The 21,395-nt window shown below is 44.5% G+C and overlaps 1 protein-coding gene across 2 annotated transcripts in view; it reads right to left on the reverse strand.

Moving 5' to 3' along the window:
* Window positions 1-627: 627 nt before the first annotated feature.
* The window catches only part of ARHGAP25 (Rho GTPase activating protein 25), an 86,140-nt gene continuing 65,372 nt past the window's right edge, over window positions 628-21,395 (reverse strand). The window contains exons 5-11 of one of the 2 annotated variants that reach the window (XM_065890766.1): window positions 19,221-19,428; window positions 13,990-14,122; window positions 10,418-10,491; window positions 8,440-8,561; window positions 7,432-7,628; window positions 4,288-4,811; window positions 628-1,492 (exon numbers count right to left, since the gene is read on the reverse strand). In XM_065890766.1, the coding sequence (XP_065746838.1) occupies window positions 1,285-1,492; window positions 4,288-4,811; window positions 7,432-7,628; window positions 8,440-8,561; window positions 10,418-10,491; window positions 13,990-14,122; window positions 19,221-19,428 (1,466 nt within the window). In that variant the 3' untranslated portion in view covers window positions 628-1,284. The remainder of the gene's footprint in view (window positions 1,493-4,287; window positions 4,812-7,431; window positions 7,629-8,439; window positions 8,562-10,417; window positions 10,492-13,989; window positions 14,123-19,220; window positions 19,429-21,395) is intronic. The other variant, XM_065890767.1, reaches the window with a different exon arrangement.

The following is a 21,395-nucleotide window of genomic DNA, read 5'->3' on the forward strand; positions in this document are numbered from 1 at the left end:
CAAGAGTTCAAGAAAATTATGGGAGTAATGGGATGAACTATGGAACATTAGTACAGGTAATACCTGCTGGGAAATTGGGCCAGGAGTTTCCAGAGCTAAAAGCACAGTTGAGAACATCTACTTATGTTTGTTTTTATCTCACCATGATTCAATTTTTGTCCTGTGTATGTTTTATGATATAGCAATACAGTAGAACATGTGTATAATTTATAAATAAATAAATATACCTATATTGAGGAATGTATGCTCAAATACTTTCTATTGATGGGGTACATGGTCAAAAGAGCCTGGAGACCACCTAACTAGAACAATGACAAAAACCATGAAAGACTCCACCATCCTACGTATCAAGGCCTGGGGCCTCACCAGGGGCCTTGGCCAGGGTGGCTTAATGCAGAAGGATGACTCTTACTATCTAAACACCCAACTAGCATCTAAGGAAGCTGTATCATAGTGGGCCTGCCCTATGCAACCGTGGCCCCTGAAAGGCAAGTGGGATTGGAATGCAGCCCGTGACCTGCTCATCAAGCCATGTGCCCAGAGAGGGGCACATCTTTCCCCAGGCAGGGGAGACTTTTACTCTCATAATGGTGTTGTATGGATTGCCAATAGCTCTGCTTTTTTTAAATTTGAATCTAATTTTCTAATTGCTTTTGCTTTCATAAATCCAGTTTACTGCTTGTTTTGTCTTCGCCTAATACTAATTTTGAGTTTGCAGCCCTGGAGAGTGTGCATCATGGCAGGGGGACGGGTGGCAGAATGGGGTCCTGGCTTCAGTAAGTGCAGCCCTTCAAAACACAGCCCACCATGGCTGAGAAATCAAAAGCTGAATATCATTTTTGGCCCCTGTGTCTCAGAGACACCCGGAGGCCATCTGACTAGGTGAAATGTCCCACACAGGAAACAAAGAACCAACTCCTCAGTCCAGCCTCTGTTGGGGTCAGCCTGTTGCCTGGGTCCTGGGATGTGGCCTGCAGCAGAGTCTCCATTGGACACAGCTATTCAGCCATGGGAGGTGCCACTTCACTCGGCCTGAGACCACAGTGGAATAATGCAATCCCTTTGAATACAGCCCCGGGGCTCGGAGATGTCCACACAAGTCCCTGCTCATGCTTATCCTCCTGCAAACTCCACTGATTTACCTACTGGGAAATGTGATGTTTTCCCCCCCAAAATGTCCTCTCCTTCTTAGGGAGGAATATCGCTTCCTGGTCATCAGCTAGCAGCGAGAAAGGGAGCATTGCTAGGTCTCTGCAGGCTGTCTCTGTGGTGCTCCTGGGACGCTCAAGCATCGGTCTTGGGCTCCTTCATCAATTTGACAAATTCCTTGACGTCCTCTTCCAAGGCCTTGTTCCTCCTCTCCACATCCTCCCGGGAGCGCTCCACGTTGCGGAGGCTGATTTCCAAGGCTGCAGACTTCTTCTTCTCCTTCTCCAGTTCTTCACTGAGCCTCACCACCTTAGCCCACACATCGTAATTTTCCTTTTCAAGGCTACGAGGAAGGAAAGAAAAGAATGAAAGGATGAGGTGTGACCTCTGAACTTTCTCTTCAGCCTTGCCCTCAACCCCCTCTGTCCACTTAACCTTCCACATCCCAAGACCCATCTCCAACCTGTACTTCCTAGTTATGTCCCACCCCTGACAGGAGGACTTCCCAGTAAACCTGAATTCCCAGAGCCTGTCCCCATTTTTGTCATTTGTCATCCATATCATGACATCTCTTGTGTTGTTTTTCATGTCATTTTGTGTTTTGTATCTCCCACCACACAATAAAGTCTTTGAATGAAGAGACCACCTCTAATATTTACAGCCCCACAGCGCCTTGCATCTGTCCTGCTCAGTTGCAAGGTTGACTGACTGCTGAACCCCATCCAGATTCCAGATTCTCGGCACCTGTGTACACATGCAAGCTTTCTCATCCTGCTTCATTGCAGAGCACGGACCAGAGCCTTCTCTTATGAAGGCTCCTGGGGACCGAGATTTGGAGAATCTGGGGGAGCTGCCCCTTGGGAGCAACTGTCCTGCCAGTCCCACCCTTGCTTCTGAATCCCACTCCAAGTGAAGGATCTGTTGGATTCCTGAATTCGCAGGATTTTCACTGTTACTGGCCAAAATCTTAGTCTAGTCTCAGGTGCCCATTTCTCTCCCTCCAGGCTGTGCTGAATTAACCCCTGGGAATGAGAGTACATATGACATTTTTGAGCCAAAGGAGGGAATTTCAGGCCTATGAGGAGACTCTGATTGGAAAGTGGCTTCAGAATTTCTTTCTGTGAGATGCAGCTTCCCTGCTACCCAATGGCCTGCTCATTTTTATACGGAGACTTGAGCTCCTGTTTGAGCCCATCTCTGGCTGCTATCTTCAAGGGCCTTGGTCCATTTTGCAGGCAATGGCCTCTCTTCAGAGCCTTGCTTGCCCCTGCCTGTTTCTTCTTAAAGCCAAATTAGTCTCATTCCTCTGGAATTCCACCCATTACAAATTTAGTTTTCTTCTCTGAGGTCTCCATATCTTTCTTGTTTTGGGGGGAAAACCTCAAAAGAGACACCATGCTAGATCTTGACCACTGACTCCAGTGGAGAGGTAGAACCTGAGTGGGTTTGGGAGGTTGGCTGACCCGAGTTCAAATCCCAGCCCCACCAATGACTAGCTGTGCAACCTTTTTATACTTCCTAAACTCCCATTTCTTCTGTAATATGGGGGTATTACCTATTTCACGGGATAACTGAGGGGATTATATGAGAAGGTGTGTCTGAAGCATGAAGCTTAGAGCAGGCACTGTAGAATGTTAATTCTCCTTCCTCTCCCGAGGATGGAATAGGAGGCTCCCCTGACAGTGGATTCAGAAGACTTTGTTCCCTTCAGGAGAAGCGGCCACCTCAATGGCAGCCAGTTCTTCCCCACCCTGTCAAAGACCCCCGTGCTAGAAACTGGGGCTCAGTGTCTGCTCTGGGGCTACCTCGGTCACTGCCAAGATGTCGCCCAAGTCTCAGAGTCTATAAACAGCTGATTTCAGGTTCTTAGACAAGAAGTTATGTGTTGTTCTAGATGGGCGGCCCTCTGCAGGGAACAAAGGATCAGGCTAACCAAAGTCTTTCTTTCATGTACCTGAGTCTCTAGGGACTGAAAAGTACCCGTCGTTCGAAAACCCCACTAGGTTCACATTTCACTAACTTTTGATTAGTATGACTTTAGGCAAACCTGGATTGAGGTTTCTTCTCAGGAAAAATAAGTGGTGTGAAAAAGATTTCAAGGAAGTAGTTTATCTACTCAAGTGAGCAAATCATATCCGAGCATCTTAGAGATTTGTGTGAAATCGTGGCAACGGCCATGTCACCGGCCTCACTTCCGTTCACCCCCTGCAGTCTGAGATCGTGGAGAGTTAGTGATCCTGACCCAGTGAAGCCTCAGTCAGGTCAGGGGTGCCCAGAAGCTCTGCCTCACTTAGGCTTTCAGGTGGCTGACCAGGCCCTCTGCATTCTCTGCCCTCTCCCCTCAGTCACTCCCCTGCTGCCACCAACCACCGCTCTTCCTCTGCATGAACACGCCAGACCCCTCCCTTCCCATAGCCTCTGCACTTCGGTTCTCTCTGCCTTGCCTGCTCTCCCCCAAACCCACCCTAACCCCTCCCACGTGGACCTCACTAGTTCCCTCCCCTCCTTCAGGCCTTTGCTCGAGTGTCACCTTCTCAGTGAGGTCTTCCCCAACCACCCTATGTAACACTGGAACCCCCTTCCTGAGCTCCCCAACCCCCTGCCCTGCTTTATTTCTCTCCCTAGCATTTTCCACCATCTAACATAGCATATGTTTAAATTATCTGTTTGTATTCTCTGTCTGTCTCCGCTAGAAGGAAAGCTCTATAAGCAAAAGGGCTTTTGTGTGTTTTGTTCAGTGCTATTCTCTAACAGCTGAGATGGTGCCTGGCACGTAGTAGATGCTCAATAAATGTTTGCAGAGTTGATGAATGACATTAATATGAAAATTTTTTAAATTTCTCTTAATTCATTAAAACATGTTGATGCTTAAACAACCACTGTTTGGAACCAGTTGATTAAACTACTTAAGCTACATATTTAACTTTTCATGAATGTAAGGTAAAGCTTAGAGTTTTCACTAATTTAGTCATCTCCTCAATGCCTTTGCCCTGTTCCTCATTAGGCCCAACTGATGTAGATAGCGTCTTCTGTAACTGAAGTTTTATAATGTCATTTCTCTGGCAGAGGAGAGCAATCCCTATTGCTTTTAAGATGGAAGGCGAGTGGCTGCCCAGGGCCCTCTTACTTTTGACTTACTTTTCAATCTGTTCCTCATACATTTGCTTCTGTGTTTCTATTTCCTTTCGCAGCTTCTGGACCATCCTCTGCAAGGATTCAAGTTCCTCTTCTCCGGAGTTATTTTTCCCAGGCCCGGTTTCAGAGTTTAGGCTGGCAAAAGCATCTCTCTTGGAGTCACAGGCCTGGGATGACAGTGTACCGGCTTCATCCCCAGGGGACCCCGGCTGTGTGGGGACGTTATCATAGGTGGAAGTCCGCTGGGAGTCGAAAAACTGTGGCACACCTTGAGACATCGTTCTCCTGTGCCCGTCCCCTGCCTTCCCCTCCGAAGAAGACCAGAACTCATTTTTAAAGATCTCTACTTTGCAGCTGTTGGCACCTTGCAAAGCTGATGTCAAGAAGCATTTCCGGTTAGGGAGCGTCTGAGTCCTTTTTCGTGACTGCAGCTTCCAATCTCCTGGCTTTTCCCTGGATGCTTTGTCTTCTAGACACCCATCACTTGGCCGTTGTCCAGTGGGGCTGGTTGCATCTGAGTCGCTGGCCTAGAAAAAAGTGACCACGGATGTTACATGGGTTTTTCCCACACGTATCACGTTCCCAAGATAAGGATTAGAGACTTGAAAGAAAGTATCTCCTGGCCACACACCTATGAAACTCAATTAGAAGACAATCTCCTAATTTGTCACATTAGTTGATTATCTGTGTGGCATTTTTCCAAAAGGATATTATACTTGAAGGAACTCATGCTCTAGAGGTAAACTGCTGACTAAAATCAATGGTTTGCTTGTGGTAAGGGGCCCTAAACTAGGATTCTTTTATAACCTTAGAATGGGGGGTGGGGAGGGGGGCTTTTCTAACTATGACCCAAATACAGAAACCATATAAGAATAATTTGATAAAGTCAACCCACATGTCTTTCCATGACCCACAAAATAAGACAAAGAAATCACCACATGCTAAATCAAAGAAGAAATGACAAACTGACAAGCATATTTGCAATGTATATCACAGACAACAGGCTACTCTCCATAATGCATAAAGTTCATAAAAATTGAGAAGAAAAAGACTAATATAAATATCGGCAAAGAGCAAGATCAAAGAGTTCATGGAGGAAAAGTGCAACATAAAAAAAATGTTTGAACACTCTTATAACAGGAAAAACTCAAACTGAAATTAAAATTACTGAAATATTAGTTCTCATCTAACAGACGGTCAATCCTCCAAAATCTGACAACACATTCTGCTGGTGAAACTATAGGGAAATAGGTTATTTCATGCATTGCTGGTGGAAGTGCAAAATGGCACAACCACTGTTTAACAATTTTAATCAAAATTACCTATTACAAATCTATTTACCCTCTGACTCAGCAATCGTGCTTCTGGGAATTTATCCCAGAAATACATTTGCCTGAGCACAAAATGAAGTATGGTCAAGGTTATTCATTGCCTCCTTGCTTGTAGTACAAAGGAGTAAAAGAAACCTGTTCATCTATGGAGGTTGGCTGAGTAGATCACGGTACATGCACAGGATGGAACACCATACATCTGCCAGAAACTTGAGGTTGTATGAGGTACTGCCTATGTATTGACATGGAAAGGTCTCCAGGGTATCCGTTAAACAGAAAAATTCAAGATACACAGTAGTGTGTGTGTGTGTGTGTGTGTGTGTGTGTGTGTGTGTGTGGAGAGGGAAGAGTGAGTATGTTATGCTTTGTGTAAAAAGGGAGGTAAATAACAATTTACACTCATATCTGCTTATATTTGCATAAAGGAGCACTGGAAGGATAAAAAAGAAACTGACAAAGGCAGGGAAAAATAAGGTGGGTGAAGACAGCAGAGGGAGCAGGAGTTCTAAACATATCTCTTCTGTTTTGACTTTCTTGAGTGACGCGTATATATTTTTAGATTACATTTAAAAGAAAAAGATTGAGCCCTAAAATGAGAGAATCAGGTCTCAAGCTGTCTGTCTGATGCTTCTAGGTCATCACCTGCTTTGGCAACCCCACCTGGAATCAGAAGGACCTGGGCCCTGAGATGCAAACTAGATCTAAGTCCCACTCTCTACCATTCTACTGCTGTCATCTTGGGACAGCTGGTCAACCTCCCTGAGCCTCAGTGCCTCATCTATAAAATGTGGATGATAAATTCCGCCCTACAGAGTAACGGTGAGGATTCCAGATGTGATCTATTTAAGGTTCCCAGCACACTGCCTGTCCATTGCTGCCCATACTGTTACAATAAATACAGAAACCTGTCAAACGAGTACAACACTGGCTACTCTCAAAGACGTCTAGGATGATTTCATTATATGACGTATAAACATTTCTAAATATTAATTTGATTTTAGAGTATTAGTAAATGCACTGTGTCCAGACAGGCATCACCCAAGAAAAATCACAACCACCACCATCTTTATTTCCAATACATTCTTAATCATCCTTGGGATTAACAGTAGGCAACTGACATTACCTGGCGAACTGGAAATTTGACATTCATTCCTTGACCGCACATAAAGAATTAAGCTGCTATATAAAGTTCACACGTTCTTTTAAAAAATATTTGCCTCTGTAAATATGTTAAAATATCTGAGCTTTGTAAATTATTGGCCTAAATAATTTCAGAGTCTGCAGAGTTTTTTGACATTGTGAACGTGAGCCCCAACCCTTCAGTACAAATGAGGGGGTTGACATTGCTGAGACAGCTTATCAGGGAATGAGAAATATTACACAAACACATCACATACTCTGAGAAAGGAATCACGTTTCATGGCTTAGCAGGAAACCGTTCTCTCTGGACTTTCACCCAGAATTTTCAACAACTCTCACTAGAACGTTAACACTGCGATATGTAGCTTCCCCATCGAAATTCCCTGGACTGAGTTTAAAAGGGTTTAGAGTGGGCTTTAGTGAGGACTCCCATTGCTTAGTCACTGGGGGATGGGCACACACGTCACCAATCCCACCTCCAGGATACCAACTAGAAACCAGATTTTGAAAGAGACCAGGCTTTCAAGATTCATTCACATGGGTCTAGATCAGCTGTGCCCACTGCCACAGCATCACCCAGGACTCCCTAAATCGCCACTCCAGAGCAGCTCTTACATGGAATGACCTGGACTGAAGGAGGAGTCGGATGGAAGGAGGAAGGCTCTCTGCACCTTACCATGTTACTGACGCTGTCTGTCCTAGAAATTGGAGGGTCCTCAGTGGCATCCCAGCCCACAGAGCTTCGAGCCACTGGAGGTTTCTTGGGGTCATTTTGGGGGGCAGGGGGTGACAAGGGTGCATCCTTGGACTTGGGAAAGAGGATTTCATGGTCTCTGATCATCATGGTCATCACTCTTTGGATCTGAGGAGTCCCTGAAAGAAAGAAGAAAGAGATTTGTAGTGCTGGACTATGGGGCAGAGGGCAGGTGGTCTTCAAGGTTCTCCACCCATGAGACGTCTGTCTCTAAACTTGACTCTAAAACCACACGGCCCCAAAGGACCTCATTTGCTCCTCACAGGATCCTTCTTAATTGCTTGGGGTAGGAGATTGTGGTGAATGGGATGGGATAGAAGAAGGATACGGCAGTGGGGTGAAAGAGGGTTATTTTCGGTTTACAGTCCTCTGGATCAGTCTTTGATCAGGTTATAGGCAATACGACAGGAAAGAAAATGAAGACATTTTTCTCTCTTGATGTGACCCCCAGTATGACATCTGATTTCTTATTGCATGCATAGAGGATGCATACCAGGCATACTGCCTCCCCCAAACCATGGCAGACATCAGTACTCTGTGTCAGGACTCTTCACTGAAGCAAGACGCTGCCTCAGAAGTCTTTTCAGCACAGCTTTACAAGTAACCTCTTTGGGAGTTGTCTTATAAAATCACACTTGTTTGCTCTCTCTGGCTAAGGATGTTTAAAAGTACTAAAAGACTAAGAAACACTAACTAACTGTTCTGGTGCTAGCCTATCATACTGTGTGATGATTGGTAAATCTGTAACCTCTCTGCTCTGCTGTGACCTGGGAAATGAACATAATTCCTGCCTGCTTATTTCACAGGGCTACTTTACAACTCAGACAAGATGATCAACGGAAAATGCTTGGCAAGTTGCAGGAGCAATTTGGTAGCAATGTCACTGTCTTTACTTCCTCTGCCCCTACATTCACCACAGGACCAGCGTACCTCTCATGATCACAGCAGGGTCTTCGACCTTCGACCTGATGAGATTCACACCAATCACAGTAGCCAGATTGTCCACACTCATCTTGTTAACTCCACAGTTCAGCTGGATTTCATGGAGAAACCTGTGGGCAACCAGGAAATCCCAGAGTAGGAAATAGGAAGTTGCCACAAGGAAGCACTTCCAGGTACCCACAGGATCCCAGAGGTGGGTCTCAACTCTTTACTTCTGGTCTCAGGAATGGGACCAGTCTGCTCTGACTACAAGAATTTAGCTTCCCCCTGAAAGAGTCAAGATCAAGGAAGAAGAGACACAAGCAACCCAGCTGGTGATGGTGGCACTGGGGCCGGGGGTGGAGTCACATCAGCAGGAGGCAGGGTCCAGTTCAGGGAGCTAAGAGGAGACAAGAAGGACTAAAATGGGTGTTTGACTATCCCTGGTCCTGACTTTACAGGCTTCTCTCCCAGGCTCTCAGCACCTATCCCAGCGGAGTCTCCAGAGAAGAAAACTTCATCGTGGGAAGAGCTCAGAAATGGGAATTCATGGTGCCTCCCTGCTCTCATCCTCAGGTTACGCTACCAAGCATCTCAAATTCTCAGCAAGTGCTCAAAAACTAACACTGAATTTTTGCTGTAATCCCACCTATTTGAGGAATGACGCTCTCAGATTCACTATTTTAAAAACCTGAAAAGATCAGGAAAAAACACTTCTAAATATTGTCTCTCAAAACCATTTTTAAGTGAATCGGCTGAAGCAACATAAAATTCCAAATACAGAGAAATTATCAAATAAGTGGCAGGGGAGGGGTGTCCAAATGAGGAAACATTATGGAATATTATGGAGTCATGTACAATCCTACTTTGTGACTAGGAAAATGCTCACAATACAACATTTAGCCAAAAGAAGCAGGATACAAGCATATATGTATGTATATTTTATTAAAAAATATATTTCTAATTTGGTATAAAAATTGTTTCCCTATATTTATATCGATGCCTGTGATCATCTATCACAGAGACAAAAACATTCAGAAGGAAACACACTCAAATATTAACAGTGACTTTTTCTGGGTGAGGAGATTTGGGGAAATTTTCATTTATTTACAGGATTTCATATTCTCCTAGTTTCCATATCAAGCATGTAACTCTTTTATCATCTGGAAACTACAAAAAATTATATAAAAAAAATAAAAGTAGGGCTTCCCTGGTGACACAGTGGTTAAGAATCCGCCTATCAATGCAGGGCACACAGGTTTGAGCCCTGGTCCAGGAAGATCCCACATGCTGCAGAGCAACTAAGCCCGTGCACCACAACTACTGAGCCTGTGCTCTAGAGCCCACGAGCCACAACTACTGAAGCCCATGCGCCTAGAGCCTGTACTCCACAGCAAGAGAAGCCACAGTAATGAGAAGCCCGCGTACCGCAACTAGAGAAAGCCCACATACAGCAACAAAGACCTAAAGCAGCCAAAAATAAATAAATTTAAAAAAAATAAAGATAACTTTCAGCTATGTCTGACATGGAGATCCAGGCTCCCAACTCAGCCAGATCTGGGTCAACCCACATGCTATGTGTTGCAGCACATAGCAGGTCCGTCCTCAGAAAGGGAATTAAGAAAGGTGGCCTGGGATGAATGTCTCTGGGGTGCTAAGTTATGGTCCAGAGACAGGAAGATGGGAGACAATTGTAGAAATATTATAAGGATTCTGGGTTCTAATGCCTGTCCCAGGACTCTGGGCAGCACTGGGGCAGGCTTGAAGAAGGAAGCATGTTTCTTTTTTATGCTGATTGGTTTTCCGGGATCCTTTCAATTATCTTGGGGACACAGGAAACTACCTCAGTGCTACGTGAATAGAGTTGACCTTCCAGAGGTTTGGAACAGAATCTCTTAAGTTCACAGAGATACTCTTTTCTCCTCTAACTGGGGAATTCATTCTGGTGTGGCTGAAAATTATGGAACTGATACCAGGTGCCTTTTACCTGCAGATGTAGCTCAGGAGGCTATAGTTGTCTCGAGGAAGGATGGAGAGCTGCTTCATCAACTCCTGCTGAGCCTGGGAAGAGATTTTTAATGTCAGTAGAAGAGCCTGCTCACTTGCCAGCAATGGGACCCTGGAGCATAACTGGTGTATCTCTGCAGAAGCAACACTTTGGCAGTCACTCCTGTTCCCATAGTGTGTGTGTGTGTGTGTGTGTGTGTGTGTGTGTGTGTGTGTGTGCATGTGTGTGTTTTAACATCTTTATTGGTGTATATTTGCTTTACAATGGTGTGTTAGTTTCTGCTGTATAACAAAGTGAATCAGCTATACATATACATATGTTCCCATATGTCTTCCCTCTTGCGTCTCCCTCCCTCCCACCCTCCCTATCCCACCCCTCTAGTGGGTCACAAAGCACCGAGCTGATCTCTCTGTGCTACGCGGCTGCTTCCCACTAGCTATCTACCTAATGATTGGTAGTGTATATATGTCCACGCCACTCTCTCACTTCGTCCCAGCTTACCCTTCCCCCTCCCTGTGTCCTCAAGTCCATTCTCTACATTTGCATCTTTATTCCTGTCCTGCCCCTAGGTTCTTCAGAGCCAATTTTTGTTTGTTTTTTTTTAGATTCCATATATATGTGGAATACAAATACAGTTTGTTTTTTTTTAGATTCCATATATATGTGGAATACAAATACAGTATTTGTTTTTCTCTTTCTGACTTACTTCACTCTGTATGACAGTCTCTAGGTCCATCCACCTCACTACAAATAACTCAATTTCGTTTCTTTTTATGGCTGAGTAATATTCCATTGTATATATGTGCCACATCTTCTTCATCCATTCATCTGTCAGTGGACACTTAGGTTGCTTCCATGTCCTGGCTATTGGAAATAGAGCTACAATGAACATTTTGGTACATGACTCTTTTTGAATTTTGGTTTTCTCAGGGTATATGCCCAGTAGTGGGATTGCTGGGTCATTTGGTAGCTCTATTTTTAGTTTTTGGAGGAACCTCCATACTATTCTCCATAGTGGCTGTATCAATTTACATTCCCACCAACAGTGCAAGAGTGTTCCCTTTTCTCCACACCCTCTCCAGCATTCATTGTTTCCAGATTTTTTGATGATGGCCATTCTGACCGGTGTGACGTGATACCTCATTGTAGCTTTGATTTGCATTTCTCTAATGATTAGTGATGTTGAGCATCCTTTCATGTGTTTGTTGGCAGTCTGTATATCTTCTTTGGAGAAATGTCTATTTAGATTTTCTGCCCATTTTTGGATTGGGTTGTTTGTTTTTTTGTTATTGAGCTGCATGAGCTGCTTGTATATTTTGGAGATTAATCCTTTGTCAGTTTCTTCATTTGCAAATATTTTCTCCCATCCTGAGGGTCTTTTCGTCTTGTTTATGGTTTCCTTTGCTGTGCAAAAGCTTTTAAGTTTCATTAGGTCCCATTTGTTTATTTTTATAAAACTTCTAATTTTGAAATCACTATAAATCCACAGGAAGTTGCAAGAATAGCCTGGAGAGGTTCACTGTTTTTTTGTACCTTATATTTTTTTATTCATCTGCGATTATGTCCTCCTCCCTGCCTCAGAGCTACTCTAAGGCAAGAACTATTTGATAACCATACTCCCAATAATTGTTTGCTTAACAAATGCTTGAGCTGTAACTCTCCAATAAAGAATTCGACCAGAACCAAATGCCCCCCAAGTCACTTTAAAAGTATTGTGAAAAGGAGGATGTTTCTGAGAACTGAGGTTTCGTGTGATATGGTTTTGCTGGGAGCTGCTAGAACCCAGGGACAGCTGACCAAGCTGGAAGGCAGGCGAGAGGTCCGAAGGTTACAGCTTCACGATGACACTGAATGTTAGAGACAGCCCCACAAGGAATGCAAGTGCCAGGAAGAGGAAGGACAGTGAATTATCTTTGTTCTTTTGGCTCACAGTGTCTGCAGTCACCATCTACAACATCGTGATTGTAAAAGTGCACCAGTGTACATGAGACACACAGGCTCTCCTCAAACCTGAGCAGCTCCTCCAGGAGAAAATGCACCCTATGGCGTGTCGGCCTGCATGCAGTGACTTGGTGCAGCCCCACTGGATCTAGAATGCCTGCTTCATACTGATTCCCTCCTCTTCAGTTTAGTCAAGTAAATTCTTTGCAAAGGTTGCTTTAGACTCACGCCTCCCAGTGATCGCCTCTGCCACGTTTTCACCCATGAGAGAGGCGGTGACCCCTCACTCTGTCCAGATCTGTGTTACCATGGATTAGAAACTCTCAAATATGTTGAGATCGAGAAAAGTTGGGAGAAGCAGGTCTAAATCAAGGAAGTTCAGGGGCGGGAGTCTGCTTGTCAGAACTGCATCCATGGACCTCCTTTCCTTTCCCTGAAGCTGTGGGGCAAGACATCACCTGAAGCATTCACCTTTTTAGCCAACTTTTAAACCTTATTCCATAAAATTGTATTACTTTTGCAAAGGTGAGCTGATATGTCTGTATAAATTCAGACTTTCCATATCCTATTTTAACCCCCCCAAATTCATAAATCATACACAAGATATCCTAAAATCAGATCATGCAACCTAATTTTTGCGTTGGGAAATAGCTAGAGGCTATAGTGCGTTAGTTGCATCCTTATCGTGCTCTTTCTTTCCTAGCGCTAAATATAAAAACACCTTCTTTCTTGTACCAGGATCTACTTAATTTGTGAGTCTCCTCTCTCTCAATCAGGATGGAAGTTCTCACAGCTGTATTTTCTTCCAGGGCTAGGGCACTATCTCTTCAATGATTTTATATTATAGATATATACTTTTTCTGGGAGCATACTATATAATAAATGCTGAAGTAGAGCAGAGACTAAACATCCCCTTGAATCAATAATTTTAAAATGTCACTCACTTGTGACATACATCCCATGGTCCTCCAAACGATCCTGTTATTATGAAATGTGTCTAAGTTTGTGCTGTCTAGTACAACAGCAACTTGACACATGTGACTATTATAAAATAAAATAAAAGAAAGTAAAATAAAATAAAAGAAAATCAGAAGTTTGGCTCCTCAGTTGTGTGAGCCACGTTTCAAGTGCCTAGTGGCCATGTATAGCTAGGGGCTACTACATTGGACAGTGCAGTTATGTAACAGTTCCACCATCGTAGAAAGTTCTCTCGGGCTAAGTAAATAAACTCAGTCTCACAGAAGATGCATCATTTGCTCAATGGCAAAATCAAAGTGAAATTCACTGCAAGTTTTTCTGTGCACCACTTTGCCAGAGAGAACTTTTAACATAGTAGTGCTAAACACTAACCTCCCCAAAGTGGGCAGTTAGACCCCTTTATTAGCTGTGTAACAAATGCATTCATGGGCCATTTAGATTTGCAAATCTTGGTTAAAAACCATAATGGTTTTATTGTTGTCAGTCAGGTTTTTTTTTGCTGGTTGGCTAGTTTGTTGTCAGTCAGATTTCCTTTTACTGGTTGGTTAGTTTGTTTAACATGTTGACTACAAGGGCTTTACAGTAACCCTCACCTTCTGAAGCAGGACAACTAACTCTATTGAGATACAAACCTTTCCCTCATCTGCATTCGTGAGCTGCCCACAGAGCAGGAAACCCTCATACTGGCTCCAGGGGACTACTGGCTCTGGGAGGTCTCGGAGGTAGAGCTTCATCAGGGAGGCTACCGTGTGCACATCTGTATCTCTGGAAAAAAACAAACAATGTTTTTTGAAAACAGAACTCCAGAACTCTCCTCACCTCCCCCTTGGGGATCCACTGAATAAGATCCCAGCTTCCAAAAAGAAATTTTGCAGAGGAGTAGAGTCTGATAAAGATGTATCTGACCAAAATATTTTTGCAACTCCCCCTTCTGGAATAATAACCCCCAAGACCTTTTCCTTTATCTCTTCTACCTAACTGCCTCAAAGATAAGTTTAAGGTCTACTCTTCCAATAAGCCTGTTAAACTATTCTAGTCTTCATTGCTTTCTTCTCTCTCCAAGTCACTTAGTACAATTGAGCATTCTCTACTTAGTCTCTAGTTTTTCATGTGGTAACTCCTCATAGCTATGACCCATTGATCTCTTTAGTCTATCAGAGAGCTTAAAGTAGGTCTGGGATTCATTCACATATTCACACAATCATTTATTCAACCAAGTGTGCTGAGAGAACCTACTAGGTGCAAGACACTATGTCAGGCACTGGGGTTTCAGCAGTGAACCTGAGGGACACACAGGATCCCTGTCCTCATGGAGTGACAGAGCTATGCAGACTCAAATGTTACCAAGTCATATACATGTTACCAGCCAAGCCTGGCCCATCACCTTTATTTGTACAGCCTGTGAGCTAAGAATGGATCTAACGTTTTCAAATGGTTGGGGAAAAAACTCAAAAGGAGAATATTTCATGGCATGTGAAAATCATGTGAAATTTGAATTTCAGCATCCATAAATAAAGTGTTATAGGAACATAGCCATGCTCATGCATTTTTGTATTGTCTTTGGCTGAATTCTGGTATAAGAACAGAGTTGAGTAGCTGCAACAGAGACTGTCTGGTCTGCAAAGCCTAAATATTTCATACGTGGCCCTTTAAGAAAAGTCTGCTGATCCCTGGTTTATGGAGCTATTGTGTTTATTCCGCAGCTCTATAAGAGAAAATGAGTCAGAATATACCATATACTTGAAACTCATTAGTGAAGAATATTTATTTCATATCAAGAAAAACTGGTCATGTACCCCAATGTTCATAGCAACACTATTTGCAATAGCGAAGACATGGAAGCAACCTAAATGTCCATCGACAGGTGAATGGATAAAGAAGATGTGGTGTGTATACACAGTGGAATATTACTCAGCCATAAAAAGAGTGAAATAATGCCATCTGCGGCAACATGGATAGACCTAGAGATTATCATACTAAGTAAAGTCAGTCAGACAGAGAAAGACAAATATCATACGATATCACTTATACGTGGAATCTTAAAAAAATTTGATACAAATGAACTTATTAACAAAACAGAAATAGACTCACAGACATAGAAAACAAACATGGTTACCAAGGGGGAAAGGGGGGGTGGAGGGATAAATGGGAATTTGGGATTAACAAATGCACAATACTATATATAAAATAGCTAAATAACAAAGACCTACTGTGTAGCACAGGGAACAATAGTCAATATCTTGTAATAGCCTACAATGGAAAAGAATCTGAAAAGGAATACATATATACATATATATATATATATACACACACACATATTTATATAAATTAATCACTTTGCTATACACCTAAAACTTTGTAAATCAACTATACTTCAATAAAAAAAGAAAGAAAGAAAAAGAAAAACTGGTATCTGTAAGAGACACTCCCAGCAGTATTTTGAAAAGCTGTGATGGGGCAAGAGGTCCAGCTGATCTGAGTGGCTCTTGGGCTTCAGCAGTGGGGACATAGAAGCGGCTGGGCTGGGTGGGATCACATCCTGGAGGAGAGCCGGGAGGGGTGGAGTTGGGCAGGAGAAGAAGGCAGGCATCTGAGGCCTCAGAAACCAGAACATCAAGGCTTGACTGTGGAGCTCTCTATCTTGACGTTTCATGTAAATGTTTTCTTTTTGGTTTTTGACAGCCAGTGGTTGGAACTGTCTTCTGGAAACGTTCCCCACTTTGCAGCCTGTGAACTCTGCCTCCGAAGGAGAACTTGAGCTGGCACAGAGCCCTGCCTCTGCTCCACTGCTGCCCTCAGGAAATCGGGGGTGGAGACCGTTCACTTAAGGTGGGGATTCTGGAAAAGCCTTCCCTGCTGAGTCACTGCCTAAAAATACCTTGGCAAAGCCCTCTCGTCAAAATGCAGGAGAAGTTCCCCAGAAAATGGCAGGACAGCTGCCAGCTGACACTTTGCAGGGGCAGCATTCTCCTAAATCCTAAAATCTCCTTTGTCCCAAATCCTCTGCATCACGGTCCAGCCAGTGGTCTTAATCAGAGTCCAGGGTCTCAGGTTTGATTGAAGTCTCTTCCTCACCCCACATCCTCTAATCCTACTCGGCAAATGTCCCAGGAATCCCTCTAGCCCTCAGGTCCTGTCCTTTTCCAGAAGGCCATGGTCTTTTGCCAGGATTCTGCCAGCCCCTTTCTGGCCTCCTGGCTCCTCGACTCCATTCTCCAATGCACTGTCCATCACTGGCACAGCCCCCAACACTCAAAACATACCCACAGAACAAATATGGGAAACAAAGAATTTGAAATGAGAAAAACAGCATAGATGATACATCGAGAACCAGAAACTTTTGAAGAGAAACAGCAATAAAAAAAGACAAACTCTATAGAGAGTTCAATCAGGAGAAACTAATAGCCAACATTAGAAAAGAGAGAGGGGTTGTAACCACACATATAGGAGTGATACTTCAAAATTATCACCAGAAAACACAGTTAGCCATCTAAATCATCATAGAATATTGCAAACCACAGAAAACTTCCCAATTTATTTGGCCAGGGGAAGAAAATGCTGCTTGGTCTGGGGCTAAGTCCTCAGGCTTATCTATTGTCTCAGCTTAAGTGTCATTTTTGGGGGGGGCATTCTAAATCCAGCAGACCATGTCAAAAGCCTCCTGTTGAGATGAAAAGTGATGAAAAAATGGAATGAAATGAAAAATAGATGGTATTAATACCATCTACTTTTCTTTTTTTGGCATTTAACACAATGGAAAGTCTACAGTTATGTCTTTACATTTTTGGTTTAATGTTTGTGCCCCCATTGTAACAGAGCTGGATCAGATGTCATGTTATAATCTAAGTTTCCAGCATGATTTTTCCTGAGTCTGCTTTTCCTCCAACCTAATGGAACATCCCTATATGAGGTTATATGAACTTCTGAGTTCAATGCCTGACCCATCAGAGATTAGCCAGGGTCTCCCAGGTGGTCTGCCTACTCTTCCCTTGTAGCACTGACCTTATAATGTGGCATGTATGTCCTTTTCTCACAGAAATATAGGTATGGGAAGTGTATCGTGTATTGGCAGTATCCATCCCAGTAGATGGATATCCATCCCATACTGTTTATATGTTTAATGAGCGCCAGATACATCCAGTAGAATCTATCAAGTAAGAGCGCCTTGGTTTTTCTTCATTCTAGTGAGGCAATTTGGGGGATCTCTGGTGGAACTGCATACATGACCTATGTAGAGGATCTAGGTGAGCACCCACACGGGTCACGTGGACACAAGAGTCATCCCTGGGAGGACTCCAAAGAGCCACAGTCCACCCTTCTTATTACTGGATGTGTAAACTCTTTTCCTCAGTTCTAGAGGGTGGAGCTATCATGACAAGGTGTAGTAACTCTCTTCCCTCCAGCCCCAAATATTTCACAGAATCAAAGACTCCAAGTCTACCACCTAGGCTGACTTTACAGATGCAGAAGCTCAAGCCTTGGGCAGGTGTCTGGCAATCCCCACGATCACCTCTCGTCCTCCTGGCTGACTGTCCTCATTGCCTTAGCAACAACCCATCTGTATTTTTTGATCAACATAAAGCTAGTTAAAACCATAAAAAGAAAAGTGAATATAAAGGTAGTGAACTTGATTGAATAGGTACCCGATAATGAAATGTGACTTATGGTCCCGCTGAAATCTCTCTAAATTTGATGCCCATAACCTGCTCTAGTTCCAGTACCATCTTCACCTGTTCCTTTCCTGATACAACACAGCACCTTGATAAATCAACCTATTACATGCCAAGGGCAGCAAAGACAGACATACGGTGATCCAAACTAAGACAGTGGCTTCGAGAATGGAGAGAAACAGACGGGTCTCGGCGATGCTTCCGAGGGAGGGTGGGCATCGTTGGTGATTGGAGTGGGAGGTGAGGGAGAGGGAGGGTGAGACGTTCCACACAGCACCACACTTAGCTGTTCGTGATTTTCCCAGGATCAGCCCGAGTCCTCTATCGTAAATAAGCTCTTGGGGGGATTTCAGCCTTTGGAAACTGGAAGAGTTCAGGCCCGTCTCAATGAATCTTGGTTTATGGGCTGCCGATTTGGAAACAACAGTGGCTCTTTCTTGCCAGCAGGACAAGCACGTGCAGGCAACTGGGGCAAATATTGCACAACAGACAGAAAGTATACAATGTCGGGTGGCGGTTGTACCCGCTGAGCAGGGCAGAGAAGGAAACCTTGGCAGGGTGGCTGCAGCAGCAGGGGCGGGAAGGGGATGGTGGAAGAAATGTCATTGCGTCTGGAATGCCCCAAACAGGACTGGGCAACCTCCACGGAGGAGATTGGGAGAACGCCAAGATGTCGGTATGCACCCCCTCCCAAAGGGTTCAGGACCAAGTTCAGAGGTGCACAGAACTGTGGTCGCCCAAGTTAACAAGAAGTCCTGGCTCTGGCCATTTCTGGAAAGCTGAGGAAGACCGTGGAGCCCTTGGATATGGACATGGTGCCTTATCCACCACCCAGAGTCGGTACAGGCAGCTCGGCAATTCTCCACCCCTCGTCCGCTCCGAAGTGCGTGCCTTGAGGTAAGTCCCATCTTCCTCCCTTGGTCCACCCTTCCCCTCCCACCATATCCTAAACACCCCTTGACTGCCCTGCAAGGCCCCAGTTCTAGTTCCATCATCTCTCACCTAAATGACCAGAATCCCCCTCTAACTGTGTTCCAGGCTCCCAAATTCTGAGTTATGAGCAAAACAAAAGGTTCTTTCTGTTGCAAACCAGGGCTTTTGGAAGCACCTGTCCGAGTCCCATAGCTCAACTGGTAGAAAGAGGTCCTGTCAGCCAAGCAGGGCACAGGGGAGGCGAGGCAAGGACGGCATACCTGTCAAAGGAGGGCCGCTCCCCTGCGTCAAAAGCATCTCTCAGCTGCTTCACCAGGTTGTCCTGCCCAGGCAGTCGGAAGATGCCCTCTTCGTTCAGGCCGTGCTCCAGGATGAACTCGGCACACTTCTCCACCAGGATGGGCACCAGGTGGGGGCCGAATTTCTGCTCATAGGCCACGGTCTCATCCAAGCGCTGGCCGAACACCGCTGGGAAGAGAAAAAAGCAGAGCCTGCCCGTCACTCCGACTTCCCTTGGAGGAACTGATAGGTCAAAGTGCTTTGTCTATGTCTTGATTTTCTGCAATGATACTAAACAAGACACAGAAGACAAATCACACAGAATATTTCCTGGGGCTATAAACTGGGGGAGGTCCACTTGAAGCAGTCTGTCAGTCTTTTTCTGTTTGTCCACATTTATCATATTTAACATAACAACTCACTTTTAATGAGTGCTTGTTTTGTGCTAGGAATTGTGCTAAATTTGTACACCTTTTCTCATTTAATCTTGACAGGAATCCCATGAGATGTTGATATCATTGTGCCCGCCTTCCGATGAAAGATACTGAGCCTTAGAGGTGCTGATGAACTTGCCGAGGTCGGGGGCCAGGACACAGTACCATCAGAATTCAAGCCCAGGTAGTAAACTAAAGAGAAGCAAGCAGGCCATCTTGAATTCTGCTTGTGTCATGTAGCATTAAAGCATAATAGTCTATCATGCGGATGTCTCATACTGTATTAAACCATTGCGGCATTTTAAATAATTTACGTTGTTTACCGGGCTCTACTATTACGAGCGAACATGGCCACCCCCCTAGCAGAGTTCCTGGAATGTATAGTGCAATGTATAATTCCTAATTAATTGATTAATTAACATTTGGATGGATGAACCTAGGCTCTTCCTTCTTTTGGACTATTTCCTTAGGGCATTCTACATTCCCACATGTAGAATTACTAGTTTAAGTGGTTTGAACATTTTAACGACTACAGCATGCAAATTGCTTTCTAAAAATATTTTTCCAAATTACACTGCCTTCAGTGTAATTCCCTCCCTCCCTCCCTCCCTTCAGCATGTGTGGACCATCTCCACTGAGCCCTGTCAGCACTTGGCTCTATAATTTCCCCACCCCATCAGTGTAACAAGGTTTGTTTATAAATCAGGACACTGGTTGGCTGGGCCCCATAGGGCCCCAGGGCCTCATGCCTTTATGTCCTGGAGATTCAGAAGACAGTCATGGTTTCAGCTCTGTCCTGCCTGGTTTTCTCTCTGGCATAATTAGGGCTCTGTTACACTGACCACTCCAGTCACTAGGACACTGTTCCCAAAGCCCTTTAGTTTCCCCCATGATTCTCTCTGGTTGGTCCCCTTTATCCAGTCTCTAATTAACGCGGATGCCACATGTAAAGAGCTGCAGCGATCTCTCTGGAATCCACCATGTCCTCCCCACTTCCCACTGCCCTAGGCCAGGCTGGACTCCTCTCTCACCTCCCCCTGCTGTGGTCTCCTCTCCTGTACTTGTTCAAAACCCTCCTGCTATTTAAACAACTGGTCTACCTGAGCACGTTTGTCCTTGTTTTTAATAGTCACCCACTTCTTCCCCAATTGTCACAGCAGCGATTTTCACATTCCCCCTTCAAAGCTCCAGGGGTTCCTCAGAGGCCCTTCAGATGCTGAGAGGTGAGAGCATTTCAGAGGAGCTGAGCACGTGGGCCTCCCTCCTCCCTCCTCCCAACCTGACCTGCTGGGTTGTTGTCTGTTTTCCTTACAGCATTCCAGTGAGACTGTTTGCTTAAATATTTCTGTGGTTAAAGTTTGAAAACCAGGTTGGCATTTGTACTGGCTCCTACCTACCTTTCTGCCTGATCTGGCATCTCAACCTGATGATCTCAAAGCCCACAGTGCTCTCTAGCCCTCATGCCCTTGCTGAGGCAGTCTGTTTATCTCTCCCTTCCCTGTCTACTAAGATTCTATGTGTTCCTTGGCCCGACTCAATATCATCACCTCTGCCAAGTTTTCCCTGACCCAGCCCGAGGGGCTCCATTGCCATTCTGTGCACCTGTATCCCTTCTGTAATACCCCAATCCCTTTTCCACTGTGCTATTGTCATTTGTAAGTACTGTGCCCTCTGCAAGACTGTAGGCTTCCTGAGGCCGGGAGTATGGGGAGGGGTCTCTTG

The sequence above is a fragment of the Phocoena phocoena genome, chromosome 14 (genome assembly GCF_963924675.1).
Source record: "Phocoena phocoena chromosome 14, mPhoPho1.1, whole genome shotgun sequence".
Taxonomy (NCBI): Eukaryota; Metazoa; Chordata; class Mammalia; order Artiodactyla; family Phocoenidae; genus Phocoena; species Phocoena phocoena.